Genomic DNA, 13,750 nt, shown 5'->3' with positions numbered 1-13,750 from the left:
TGCACATGTGCCTGGCTGCAAGTGCATTGCACTGTTGTCCTCTTCCCAAGTCAGATTGTTTATTTGTATTTACCTTCTCCTGTTATACTAACTAAATCTTAATTACTTGGCTTAGAAACTCGGTGGCCAGAGATGTTCCAGGAAGCTGAAAGTGTGGGGCTCTATGGTTTTAATTTTCTGCCTGTTTGAATTGTGGAGAATAACAAGTGAATGTGCTTTCATACCTTAATACTGCTTTTCTCTGAAGGTATCGCTATGCTCTCCTACTTATTTCTCTGTGCCTTCAGGCCATAGTATTAAAGCGGAAAGGATAAACCTCAAACCATTTAGAAGTTTGGCTGAAATACTCATCCAGGCCTCTCTGGTCTGGAAATTGGAGAACTGTCTTTTTCTCTGTTTTGTGAAAATGTTTCTAGTTTATTGCTTTTTCATATCTTTAATGACATATAAGAATACCCTGTTATAATGCTAAAAGGTTTTGCTTTCAGTCGGGGGGACAGCGGGGAGAGGCCAGAGAGAAAAAGTAAAAATTGGGGGGGGGAAGCTGCATAAAAATTTACCTATTAAGAATGGACATTTTTTTTTTCCCCATTAGAGAATCCCAGATTGGTTTGGGTTGGAAGGAGCCTTAACGCTCCTCCAGTTCTAACGCCCGCCATGGGCAGGGACACCTTCCACAAGCCCAGGTTGCTCCAAGTCCTGTGCAACCTGATTAAAAATAATGAACAGAAAGATTGCAATTAAAATTAAATCACTTAATGTAGCAAATAATTCAAAGGTAGTCATGGGATTAACAGTAAAACCAGTTGCTCTGTATATGTTTGGGGGGCAGAGGGTGCAGAAATTTAATAATCTAGGGAATCTTCCATGTATAGCTCCAGTGAGTTTCTATGCTGGGTATGTTCTTACATGATGATGGATGGAGGTGTCCATAGAGCCTAGGTGTTTATAGGGTGGGGGTGTAATCACGAGGAGGAGTTTTCACATCTCGGCACATACCTCCTTTTCATTTTCAGGTTTGGAATTACATTTTTAGAAAAATATTACAGATGCATTTTCATCCATGGATATTCCAGCATCATTTTTGTTTAGTTCTTGCTTCATTTCTTAAATTTCAAAGCCAGGCTGCATGGGGGTTTGAGCAACCTGGTCTAGTGGAAGGTGTCCCTGCCTGTGGGTGGGGGGTTAGAAGTAGGTGAGCTTTAAGGTCCCTTCCAACGCAAACCAGTCTGGGATTCTATGTGAGAAATTACAAGTCCTAACTGGAATTGCCATTGCTGCAGCTTGCACTGTTTTATGTCTGAGGAGTCTGGTTCCATCCTCTCCGTATCTTCCCTTCAGTCAGTGAGGCACAGGAAAAATGTTTAGTTAGGCTGTAATAGCTCGTTTTAAAATATCTTGTCATTAATTCAGCTTTCACTGGCAATACCAGTCTTCTTTAAAACCTGAAAAAAAAATCTTTGAGGATCTGTCCTTGAAGTTTCTGCTGCAGGTTTGGAAAGGGAGGCTTATACAGGTGTGGTCATAAAGTGGGAAAATGAAAACCCAAGCTAAAGAAATGGTAGCTTCTCCCCTGCTCCTTCCATGTTCCTCTCCTCGTATAGTAAACTGAAGAGGCTGTTTTAGAGATGTTTGCTTCCCCATTGATCCATCTTTCCCTCCTGCTGTGGCAAAAAAGTGATGATACTGTATTAGATACCAAGATACTTTACATAATGTTGTAAATAGGATGACATAATAACCTTACAGATACACTAAGAGTAAGCAGGAGAAGCGAGACAATCTACAAAAATGCTTTCAGTAGTTAGCAGGAATGGCAATTGAACACCTTCCCTACCTAATTACAAGAAAGGAAAACAATACAGCATAGTTTGGTTGTTCCTTGTTAAGAAAATTCCTTCTTTTAAAAAAAAAACTTTCAGACCAAAATAAAGATTTTCCCATGGCTGTTACCTCAGGCTTTTCATTCTGCCAGGTGCTACTTGTGAAGGCACAGAAGTATGTATTCCTTCTCTAGCTATGGATTTTTAGGGCTGTAGACCCTCAGCCAGTGCTGGAACACAACCCCAAAGTTCTGATCTGCACTGGCTACAAGTCAAGCAGTGTTTATTTTATTTAACAAACATTTTTTTTTGTTACGGGAATTCTTAATGCATGACTTTTTTATCATTTTCAATTGATGTAGGCATGGTTAGTTTAAATTAATGTGAGAGACTAGAACATCAGTAATCATTTGGAAACTTAACAGTCTATTAGAAAAAAAAGACAAAGACATCCAGGTTTTGAGAACTGTGCTGATTTTGATACTGAGTGGGTACTATGGACAGTATTTGGTTGAATATACATATCTTGAACTTTTATGAATTTGAAGACTGTATGACAGATAAAGAGCTAGAAAAATCTTTAAGTATTGCGACTATTTTTACTATTACCACAAACTGTTAAAAGGGTGAAATATCCATTCACTGCTTGCAACCCTTTCCCTAAAACTCAGCCTTAAATAGCCCAAGAAATATTTATTGTATCCTCAAGTGAAACTTAAATACCTTTCCTCTTTTACAATTTCTGAATGACCCAGCAAGGGCTCTAGTAAAGCTTTACTGAACCAAGCTGCTAATAGTTATTTAATGTTGTTCTTTAGCCTGAAAGAATCTCAGTAGATTTTTCCTTTTAATCTCTTTGACTTGCAGGCTCATAAACCTCTCTGATGAGCCTGCCAGTGTTTTCTGAGATCCTGCAGATGAGACAATGGAGCTGCAGAATCCTTTCACTTCTTGTTGTCAGACAAATCCAATAGATGGAAAGCCAGGCAGGCTGTACTTGTGAATTAACATTTGTTTTTCAAGCTATTGTAGATTACCGGGACTTCACAATTTCCCATGTATGTACAGGAATGTGTTTCACATAGTACAACTCGGTACACAAGAGTTCTGCAGGTTGAGCAGGCATCGTGTGTGAGTAAACCTACCCTTTAACTCAGCACTGGTAACAATACCAGTCTTAAATAACTTTCCGTTCTGGCAAAGGAGTGAAAAGCAGACATAGGTTTACTTCACAGAACCACCAGTGAGAGAGCCTTGGTTGTAATAATAATGATAGGGACGAAATAAGGAAGAAATACTAGTCACTAACACACTCTGTAGAAACCACTGGTTTGCAGTTCTGCTTGTAAGCTCTCCAAACTCACACTGGGCTGTGCCTCTCTCTTTAAATAAGTGCTGCATCTGTTTCTGCTGGGTTCTGTATTTGATGGGTGAACTAGAAAATAAAGCTTTGTTCAACTCTGGAAAGTAAGCTTCTCCTGCTTGCATGAGAGAAGCAAATAAATGCAGCATATAAAACTGATGAGGGTTACTGGATAATCAAGTGCTGAATTTGGAGACTTACTCAAGAGTACTAATTAACAGTTCACATTTTTTGAGATGGCCCATAAACCAGTTGTCCTTCAGACTTGAACATAAGACTGGGAATAACAATCTCAGTTCAGTCTGGGAATTATGTCATTAATTTTGCTTGTTTTTTTTTTCTTTTCAAAATTACAATTGCAGTAATGAATTAGAAAACCTTGGTTGAAATTCTGCTCCCAAGGCTTAATATTGTACTATGTTTGGAAGAGAGTGTAGATTTCCCCACAGCTTTCCTCTTCATTACTTGAATGGCTGAACCTAAATGATTTAGTGATTTGTGAGTAACTTTACTTCAAGCATAGTAACCTCATCAGCTTTCGTCTCACCAGTCCTTTGTTGTGGCATAGGGTTCGTCTGCTGTTTTGCATTTCCTACCGGCAAGACATGACCCAGTCCTCCACCTCCAATCCTATATAACTTGTTCTAAGTGAAATCCCACTTTATGACTTAATATTTGACAGTTGGGGTTTGTTTTAGGTGTTGTTTTTTGTTTTTTTTTTTTTAACTGGCCTTAAATGTCTAATTTAAAACCCCAAAAATATATTAACTTATTAACTCTTCCCCACATACATAATATTAGCTAAAATGCAAAGAGTTCATTTCACTACTGGCAAGTTACATTGATACATCCACCTATGATACTCTACTCTGATAGAGCCATGCTGTAAATGTTGTAAATTAGGAATCTTACTTGCACATAGCTTGTTTTACATAGTTAATGTGTGAAATCTACTGATAGTTAATTAAGCCAACTCATATATGTCTCTTCCAAGTCACTACAACACTGATAACTCATCCCACGTTTCGTATAATTTTTTGGCAGTTTTTCAGGATATTAGAGGAGATGGCTGCAAAGTCTCTTTTCAGTCCAGAGCAAAGAGAAGCTACATAGAACAAGCTCGGAAACATTTAGAATACCCTACAATATAGTGATTAGCTGGGAATTAAAATAACATAAAACAATCTGGGCCTCTGCCTTTTTCAGCATGTGCTTTCACTGCCAACTGGATTTCCACACAAAGCTCTAGACAATACCACATACTCTAGAAAGCTTGATGTTATCCAACTTATAAATCTTGGATTCATTGCTTCAAGAGATGGAGCACCTACTCTCTCAATAACAACTCAATTTAAACTTTAAGCAAGTGCTAAGCTCTCAAGTCTTGCAAAATCTAGGACATTTCTGTGTATGTGCTAAAGATGCTTTTAGGTGTTTCTGGTTCTTCAAAATGCAGCATTGGGGGAGTTGGAGCTTACAGGCAGCAGCTGGGAGGTTTTGTGTAGCAAATTGTAAGGGGTTTCTGTTCTTTATTGTACACCAAACATGAATGTGCTGATAAATTGGTGTTTACTGGGGGCATTTACTTGGCTTCCCCTTTCTAAAGGAGAATGGGTTGCCTAAGAGGGGTTGTGGGGTCTCAATGTGTGGAGATACTTAAAATCTAACTAGATGTGACCATGGGCAGCCTGCTGTAGCTGACCCTGCCTGTGCAGGAGGATTCGATCTTGAGAGGTCCCTTCTGACCTCAGCCATTCCCCAGTTTTGTGACAGGTACGGGTAAGCAGATGTTCCCAGTTCCAGCTTGTGGAGTTGTAGTTACAGACAGGCTTTTAAAAGGTTTTTCTAGCAAAACTAAAGTTTGCTCCTAGTTCACGTAATTGCTTGGGATGTGCAGAACTGCTGTTTTCAGTCACACCTTAATTTCAAGAATGTGGCTTCACATTTTACTTCTCCTGGGTACAGCAAAACATTTTCCAGCTTATGCAGAGACATGGAAACTAAAGTTTTAGAGAACTGCATTTTTTAATTGACTCTCTAGTAGGAACCAGATGCGACCACTGGGTATGTAAAACTAGTCATTGATCAGGAAGAAATAAGGACCTGTTGTTATCAGGGTTGAACATGTGCCATGTTTTCTTTATAGAAGATAATCTGACAAAAGAGTGGCCACTACATGCACAGATTTCCCTTGAGGATATGTCCTGGAATGAAGGTACGAGTGCCTTAATACTTGTTCCCAGTGCCTTTCACTGTCACTGCAAAAGCATTTATTTTTTTCTACATCTTATACCATCATTTTGTCTTATAAGTTCTACTGTTTTGTATTTTCTCAGCTTTTTAGCTATTCTGTTCTCTGTGATTACCTGAATTGGAACGTAAGTTTCCGTGGTACTTATCTTGTATTCCTCTATTTCCCTGCCCCACTTGCAGTACCACTTTTCACCTAGCTCTTTCCTTGTTGTATAATTGAGTGTTTAGATTTCCAGATACTTTCCAAATCTCTCGTGCATCTTTTGGCTCTTTCTATGATGGCAGAATTTCAGATGTTTTCATACAGATTTTTTTCTAAATATTTTCATAATATCTGTGTGTTACTTCCCTCCTTTATGATACTCCAGCTTTTATCATTTCTTTGCTTTTTAAATGAATGGGTGAGGGGGTCTGGTTTTGGGGATTTTTGGTGTTTGGTTTGGGGTTTTCTACCATTTCTTTAAGCTGTGAGGGGAAAATCCTGTCAGATTTCCTTCTGTTTTACTTGTTTTCTGGGCTAGCAGTCTGGTTTGTAACCATCCTTGATCTGTTGCTATTTCTGACTATCAGCTCTTTTTTTCTCTTAATATCTGCTTCACTGATGTGCACCTTTTTATTAACTGCTTTTGTAGAGAGACCACATTGACCCTGGCTGGCTGGTGTCAGAATACTTCACAGTCACTGAAACAGTTTAAGAGTAGATTTATGTTCTGAGCAATAAATGGTAGCCCAGGTACTGATACCTACAATCCAGCAATGAGATGTCATTTGTTATATTAAGATCAGCTTTGTGAAGAAAACCCAGAATAAATTCTTTATTCTTCTCAAGCACTAAAGGCTTTTTTGCTTTCTTTTTGGCAGATGAACAATGTTACACTCTCTCATGCCGATGTGGTGGGAATTACACTGTCTTCAAGAGTGAAACCAAGGACGTATCTTTGGTTTGTTGTGACACATGTTCGCTTGTAATCAAGATCCTTCAATGATTGTTTCCATCAAGCACATGAAGAGTTACAAACTTGTAAAAAGACTGGATAAACAGGGGACAGCATCTGTTAAAGGAATGTATGTTAAAGAAAAGGGGACAGGAATAAGTTCAATCAGGCTTAAGGAAGGAAACATGCACATTAGCTAACATAGCTCTGCAGATATGAGGCTTGGTTTTTCTTCTGCAGCTAAAGAGCTGGTTAATAAAAACCTCCAGAACAGAACACTGAGTTCTGTACAATGGTAATATATCTCATGATCTAAAGGACATTTCTTTCCCGGTAAACAAAGGAGTAGCTTCTTTCAGTCTGTCTGTATCAATTCTGCATTGGGTCCCACCTCTTAGGTTAAGTCTTTTTAACAGCTCAGATGACAAAATTTAATTAGCAGCCATAGATGTGAGAATGCTTTGAACATAATGAAAAGTAAGGTGCATTAATGGGTACATTTTTCATGTTAAATATTTAACTTTAGTATGGAAGTCCTCAGAAGGACTTGAGCCTTGGAAAGAGGTGGCAGAGACTTGCAGGTCATGCAGGTTGATTCTCTTAGTAATATGTAGCAGGACCAGTGGCTGTGTACATCTGACAGTGCATCTGCATTAGCTTTTCAGCTTGGTGAAGGACCACGTTTTGAACTCTCTCCATCTTGAACAAATGCAGTCTTCATTCCTTAGGTAAAGACTACAGAGGAAGCCAAGCTCTGACCCGTACAAGGCACACAGGCCTCTGGACCCCTCTGGCTTTAGTCAATGTAACTAAACCCTACAAAACTCCTGTGAGCAGATCCAGAACTCCACCATTACTGTTTTCAGTCCTAATCCTAGGGCAGACCACACTACTTGCTACTGTAGGCATAGCCTATGTGCAGCTCTGGGTGCATTTTGCCTTTTTCATCCCTTGTTAACAGTCAGTGCTAACATTGGCTTGCAGCAAAACCCAAATCTTTCTAACAAATTCAGGCACTTACTGTAAACAGCCAGAAGAAATGGTAAGAGGCAGGTTTTGTTGATGACAGCAGTGTATCACTCCCACTTTCAAGTTAGATGTAATCTCAGAAAGAGACCTCCTTATGAAATCACACTTGTGTTTATTCTAAACAAAAACAGTTCCATTAATTTTAGTAGAAAATACTAGGAAAGCTGGCAGTAGTCACTTAAATCTTTTAATCATCCAGAAATCTGTGGCCATTGGGGCTTGCACGTAGAAATCCAAAGTCATTCAGAGGCCATATCTGTAAAATAAAACAGAGTTACAAGAGATTTTAATCACAACTCAAAAGTTCAGTTCAATGTTATAATCATTTCATTAACTATAATTTTTTAGCTTTTTGGGTGACGGCATGTGAACTTCTCTCACCTATATGTTTCCTTTACTAGAAGCAACAAATGCTGTATATCAGAAGGAATCATCGTTCCATGGTAGCCTTAGACAAAACTAATTTATTCACAGCAGGCTTTACTAGGGCCTCACAAATTACAATATTCTTTTCAGTCTTTGAAATAAATACATTCTTGGAATGTCTTTTGAATTCAAAGTTTTCTAGCTTGTAAACCTCTTAACAGCCAGAGTATGTATTCTGGTCCATCTAGGAGAAGAATACCACAAAGTTTACCTCTGGGTGGGCATTTGGACTGTAAACACCAGGCCCTGGAATAAAATCCCGCAGGCTTGTAGATAAGCTTATCCTGTACAAAAAAAGGTATAAAGGGGTAGAGTGCCTGCCACCATGAGGGGCTCTCCAACCAGGGGATTCCTCTGAGAAGGGGACTGCTATGTGAAAAAGGAGCACAAATCATGACCAAGTGTCAGAAAATTATGCTCACCAGCAAGAGAAAAACATTCTCTCAAGAAATTACCTGTATAGCTGTTCATACACCTAAACGCTCCCAGGAGTACTGTGCTCTCAACATTCACTAATTACATGTAGGCTGGTCTTGGATGCAAAACAAAAGAAAGTAATAGAGAATCAAGGACATTCTTTTATGCTTTGTCCTTTGTCTCCCTTGACTGTCTGTCTCTTTGCAACACTTATTTCAAAGATGGCACAAGGGGATAGCAGGAAGAAGGGAAAGAGATGATGCTGAAGAATGAATGCCCTCAGTGACTCTAATCCCATAAAAATCACACAGCCACTGCTAAACATGAAGTGATCTAGACAACTCTTTAACTGAGTTCATGGAACAGCCACAGTACAGAAGGAGCCTCAGATTTAACTACTGTTTTGACAATTTAGTTTCAAATTCATACAGTAATCTTAGTGGTAGAGTTAGAACAGAAATTATGTTTTATCTAGTCTGCATGCAGGAAAGAACGTGAGAAACAGTACTAATGGTTGGAAATGAGATGGAACAAGCCTCTTCTGTGAAACAAAGACAAGCTGCTGTGTGCAGTAATTTGTAAGTCTTTTAAAGTTACGACAGAAGTTGACTGTGACTTGTTCGTTCAAACTGGCTAGTCCAATTAGCAGTTTTTTTCCCTTGCCTTCGTTGGTTTGGCCTACATAGATTTGATCTGATGGATGCAGGATGAATGGGGCTAACTAGCTCTTTTGAAGATACATGACAGGTCCATTTTAGACACGGAGCCTAAGCCAAGGGAACGCACCAGATCTCCTACCTAGGGCTGGATAAAGCTCGAATTCTGTCAATGTGGGACTCCCTCAGCTTCTACTGAATTTGCAGTTACTTTGGCTTCATCAGCCTTTTTCATGGAACAAGCTTGCCTCTCAGAGTGGCAGGGAGAAAAAGGGGTAAATATAGTTAAATGTCATTAGTTCTGTATGGGTTAAACACTGGCACACCAATGCTGACTGCAAATCTTAGGTCTGAATTTCACTGGTAAGCCACACAGAGTATTACCATTTATGTTTTGCCAAGAATAGGTTGCCTGAACAAGGTTGATATAAGCTTACTCTCTTCTGTCGAAATCCATGACTTCCAAATAGATTTGGGGTTTTGTATACATTACTGAAAATGTAATTTATCATCAAAAGCCACTGTTATATAGCTTCTCCTTCAGAATGCACTTTAAGATGAAGTCACATAAGCTTCCATTCTGAAGGCAGTAAAAGATTTTACACGAAGGAGAAGCCAAACACCTAGCAGACTACGTTAAAAACACACTTAGGTTTCTTGCCCAGTGGTCCCATTAGCTGCCACCATGCAGACTGGCTGTATTCTGCTGCCTGTCAATCTAATGTTCAGCAGCAAGACGTAGAGCAAGATCACTGTATTCTAATGTGAATTACCATCAACAGTCCAAATAATAAATACTCATCTGAAGAACAAACTCATTTTTGCTTTTGTTAGGCACCATATACTTAAATCTCATTAAAATGTTAATAATCACTATTCTGTGCACTGTCGTAAAACAACTGCTATAAAATTTGCTTAATTATTTTGATTAAGTATCAAGTGATTGTGTACTATCTTTTTAAACAGACAATGTTCTAGAGTCCTAAAGCACTTCTTCAGTATGGAATATCTCCGTGTAAGTTCCACTCATTTTACAGAGTTTGCTGCATGCTAAAATTCAGGGTTCAGTCTTGTCAGTCACTTGATTCAAGTCTCAAAATTATGGCTGTCCACAGATGTAGGTTCTTAATAATTTGCTAACAGTCCCCTTAAAGTAGTAACCAGCTGTTTTTCCTATATTAATGTATAGTCAGAAACTTTTTTTTCAGTTGGATTATTAATGCCACATCTCATTAAGAGGGCCATCAGCATATTAGCATCATTTGTCTTTTAGAAGTTAGCAATCCAAGCTAAAACTTGGGTCACACAAACAGCCATATTAGAATCAGTGTTCTTCCTCTGGTGTACATGATAAGGCAAACAATATAGAGCAGGAACAGAGAGCACTCAGTAAACACTAGGGAAGAACTCAAGGCAACTGCTATCCAGAAAGAACAGAGATCAGACAGAAGTTAGTGGTGGGGCTGAGCAGGACATGTTATTTGAGGTTTAGTAAACAATTAGGTTATTTTGAAAACTTTTAAGTTTTGTTCATTAAAACTGTAAGTTAAGTCTATAAATTTTATTAAATTGCATGTAATACAGCTGTGCTGAATTATGTTTTGTGGCTGTGTTGCAATACATGAACAGAAAATTGTGTTAGTTTCTTCTTTTTGGTAAATGAGAAAAATTAATGGGGTAGATAGTATGAACAAATAATTTAGTGTGAAGTAAAGCTGTACAACTGTTGAAACGGAGGAGAAACTGGAGGTTTATACAGTCCAATATTAATTCAATTAAGCTTTTTTTTTTTTAAATACAAACATGGTGAATAATTATGGTGGCAGAGATTTGACTTTACTGTTAAGGGTCTTTCACAGATTTAGTTTTAAGTATCAGCAAAGCTAGTCTACCTGTCTAAAGTTTGTATGAAGGATAACCTTACCCTCCATTTTGTATTTTGAACTATGCTTTCCAAATTCTAGCAATGAAATATGGAGCTGCCCTTTCCTACTATTTTGCAAAGGCAAGAATTGAATTAAGGTTGAAATGTACATCTGTGCAGTAGGGTATATGGGGGGAGGAGACTATGGGTGTGTTTTTATCAGGTTTGGATGTGCTTGCAGAACAACTCATTCTATTTCCAGAGGCACTGACAGCTCAAAGAGTACTACTCAGGAAAACCCCCACTGCCACTGAATTATCCTTTACAGCAAGTGGCCACTGTGCTCAAGCTTTCCTTCACATTTGCTTTGGCCAGTTAGGGATACCTAACAGGAACTACAAATGCAACTATTTTTAGATAGGATAAATATATATACCTTAAAACAAATGCGTCCTCTTATCAGTCCGTAAGGAACAGGTCCATAGCACCTGGAATCTGTAGAATTCCTGAGATTATCGCCTTCTAACCAAACGTGTCCTTTAGGCACCTATGATTAAGCAAGATTGCAATGTAAAGAGACAGATAATAGAATAAAACGGTGTTGAGCACAGTTTGCCTTACAATGTATTTTCTGATTTCTGTGTTCTGTATTTCATGACTGTCTAAGGAACTAGGGTTTTATTGAATCTAGTGCCAGATCTGGAGGGTGGAGTGCTCCAAAGTATCTATCATGTGCTCAAAAACCAATGGTTTCCAACAAAAAATCCAAAATGAAGATGTAAGAGGTTAGAGCAATGTGACAGGGTCATTAATTTAATAGACTTCAAAAGAGGTCATTAGGATGTTGACTGAAAATCTGCCCTCCTGTCGCAGTAACAGCATGAACAGGGCAGCCACACACTCATCAACATCCTGGGGCCAGCACCAAGGCTAGACCTGTTAGTAGAGTCATGATGAACTAACTGGTAATTGATTGTGACATCAATTACGAATAATCTCATCATTTTATCGGAGTAGGCTTGTCAAAGTTCTAATTAAGATCACAGTTCATTCTATGTGCAGGCAGAATCCACAACACATTATATTGCAGTAATGATGACCACAAAACAGCAAATCCCTTTTCATAATTTGAAAATTAATGATGATGACCTTATACTACATGACAAAGACCTTTCATTGCCTATATATATATATTAACTATGTAACATACCATAGATTGATGGCAGTCACTGATGGACTTAATGACAAATGTTGAAACATGAGAGTATAAAGCTTTCATGTATGAAAAACCTGTAAAGTCTTAAACTAAGATTTACTCTTGGAAATCTTTTTTAGTATGTTTTTCAATGTGATTTTCTTTTTAGCGTGTTTTCTTAAACACAGATCAGATATTAATAACCTCTTACAAGTGACCAAATAAAATAGTAATTATTTTTCTAATCTGTGTTTTTTTCTAAAATTCTAAATTGGGCTGAAAATTTAAAAGTAGCAGCATTTTGCCAAGGTAAGTAATATTTAAAATGGACTTCAGGTTAACATACATTTTTCCAAACTCATGTAATTGAAACATTACTATTCTCATAATTCAGAGAAAAAAATGTGGAAACAAAAAATCAAACTCAGAAGTTTGAGCAGTATAAACAGTAATGGTTTAGAAATAAGCCACACCCACTCGTAAATACAATAATCTACATAGACAAAATTCAAGGATAATAGACTAAACAAAATAAAATACCACTCCAGTAGTGAAGTCTGGCTGTAAACAATGAAGAATAAAACCAGGCTCCCCAGAAAACCATTTGAGGAGAATGCAGCTTCAGTGTAATTGTTTGTACTTGCAGGTATTTGGCCAGGTAAAGCTTATGGGAACCTTGTCTTTAAATGAGCCTTTTAGGCTTTTGCTTAGTGATGCTCCCACACATCTGTTACTGGGCTAGGATCTGAGCACACCACATCACCCCAGAGTCCCTTTGCTGAGCTGTAGCAAGTGTACAAGCTGCAGATTAAGACCCAATAGTTTATCTCTGACAGTTCCAAAGAGAGGTACTCATGGTGGAAAGCACATGCAAGTCTGTCCCTCTTCTCCCAGCCACCCCCTGCATTTCTCTGGTATCCAGGAGAGGAGTTCCAGTATGTCAGAAGGCACACATCCCTGCCTCAATATTTTAGAATCTCTATGTATAGACCAGCACTATGCCCAAAACCCTATTGAAACCTGCTGATACTGTCTCTTTCCACAGGCTCCTGTATATATGAAGGGTGCCTTGTCTGTTTTAAACTGATCTGTTTGTTCTGTCAAGGTTCTCTGCTTCTTGTTTTCCCAGTCCTTCAGTACAGGAATTCCACATTTGGTCACCTTTCTTGTTTTGTAGGCTTATCAGATTGCTAATGTGTGCACAGAAGAGCTTCCTCTGGGAAGGCCAGCTGATTTCGGGGAGATGACTTTTGGGCCTCCTCCTACTCAAGCAGCTTTGCAAACAAAATAACCAGCCAGAAGTGAATTTAAAATAAATAATTTTTAAAATATTTCTAGAATCAAGTGACCTGTCTAGAATATTCATCTCATGTGAACATAGGGTTTTGATAGGTCTCTGTTAGAGAATGCGCTGCCATTCTGTATTCTTCAGTGTGTGTATACAGTTGATTTCAAGTGTCCAGCAGCTACTGTTCCGTTTGTTGGATATTCATCTTATTTGGATTGTACCCAGTGCAACAGGTGTGTATTACAACATAAAGCAGCATTCTGACCTTTCTGGTCCAAACTCTCCTGTCCAGCATCTACCAAAATTACAAATCATGCATCAAACTACTGTTATTTTGAAAGACTATCTCAGCAAATATACCAAAAGAATAAGCATAAATTACTATGAAAGGAAGACTATTTTTTTCAGTGAAATAAAAAAGCAAACACATTAACATTTCATGTTTCTGAAAAAGCCTTGTTTCTTGCCATGTGCTGCTGTTTCACACACAGGACACAACCA

The 13,750-nt window shown here is 38.4% G+C and overlaps 2 protein-coding genes across 6 annotated transcripts in view; one reads left to right on the top strand and one right to left on the bottom strand.

The window, feature by feature from the left end:
* The window catches only part of DNAJC24 (DnaJ heat shock protein family (Hsp40) member C24), a 41,365-nt gene extending 27,678 nt beyond the window's left edge, over window positions 1–13,687 (top strand). The window contains exons 4-5 of the mRNA XM_005150585.3: window positions 5,333–5,401; window positions 6,301–13,687. Of these exons, the coding sequence (XP_005150642.1) occupies window positions 5,333–5,401; window positions 6,301–6,425 (194 nt within the window). The 3' untranslated portion in view covers window positions 6,426–13,687. The remainder of the gene's footprint in view (window positions 1–5,332; window positions 5,402–6,300) is intronic.
* Window positions 7,496–13,750, bottom strand: part of IMMP1L (inner mitochondrial membrane peptidase subunit 1) — a 35,502-nt gene continuing 29,247 nt past the window's right edge. For all 5 annotated transcript variants that reach the window (XM_005150586.2, XM_031050337.1, XM_031050338.1 and 2 more), the window contains exons 5-6: window positions 11,203–11,313; window positions 7,496–7,659 (exon numbers count right to left, since the gene is read on the bottom strand). In XM_005150586.2, coding sequence (XP_005150643.1) covers window positions 7,591–7,659; window positions 11,203–11,313 — 180 coding nt within the window. In that variant the 3' untranslated portion in view covers window positions 7,496–7,590. The remainder of the gene's footprint in view (window positions 7,660–11,202; window positions 11,314–13,750) is intronic.

Source organism: Melopsittacus undulatus, chromosome 8 (assembly GCF_012275295.1).
Source record: "Melopsittacus undulatus isolate bMelUnd1 chromosome 8, bMelUnd1.mat.Z, whole genome shotgun sequence".
In the NCBI taxonomy this organism is placed as follows: Eukaryota; Metazoa; Chordata; class Aves; order Psittaciformes; family Psittaculidae; genus Melopsittacus; species Melopsittacus undulatus.
Note: the sequence above shows the minus strand (reverse complement) of the source record. Positions and strands in the feature narration are given on the sequence as shown.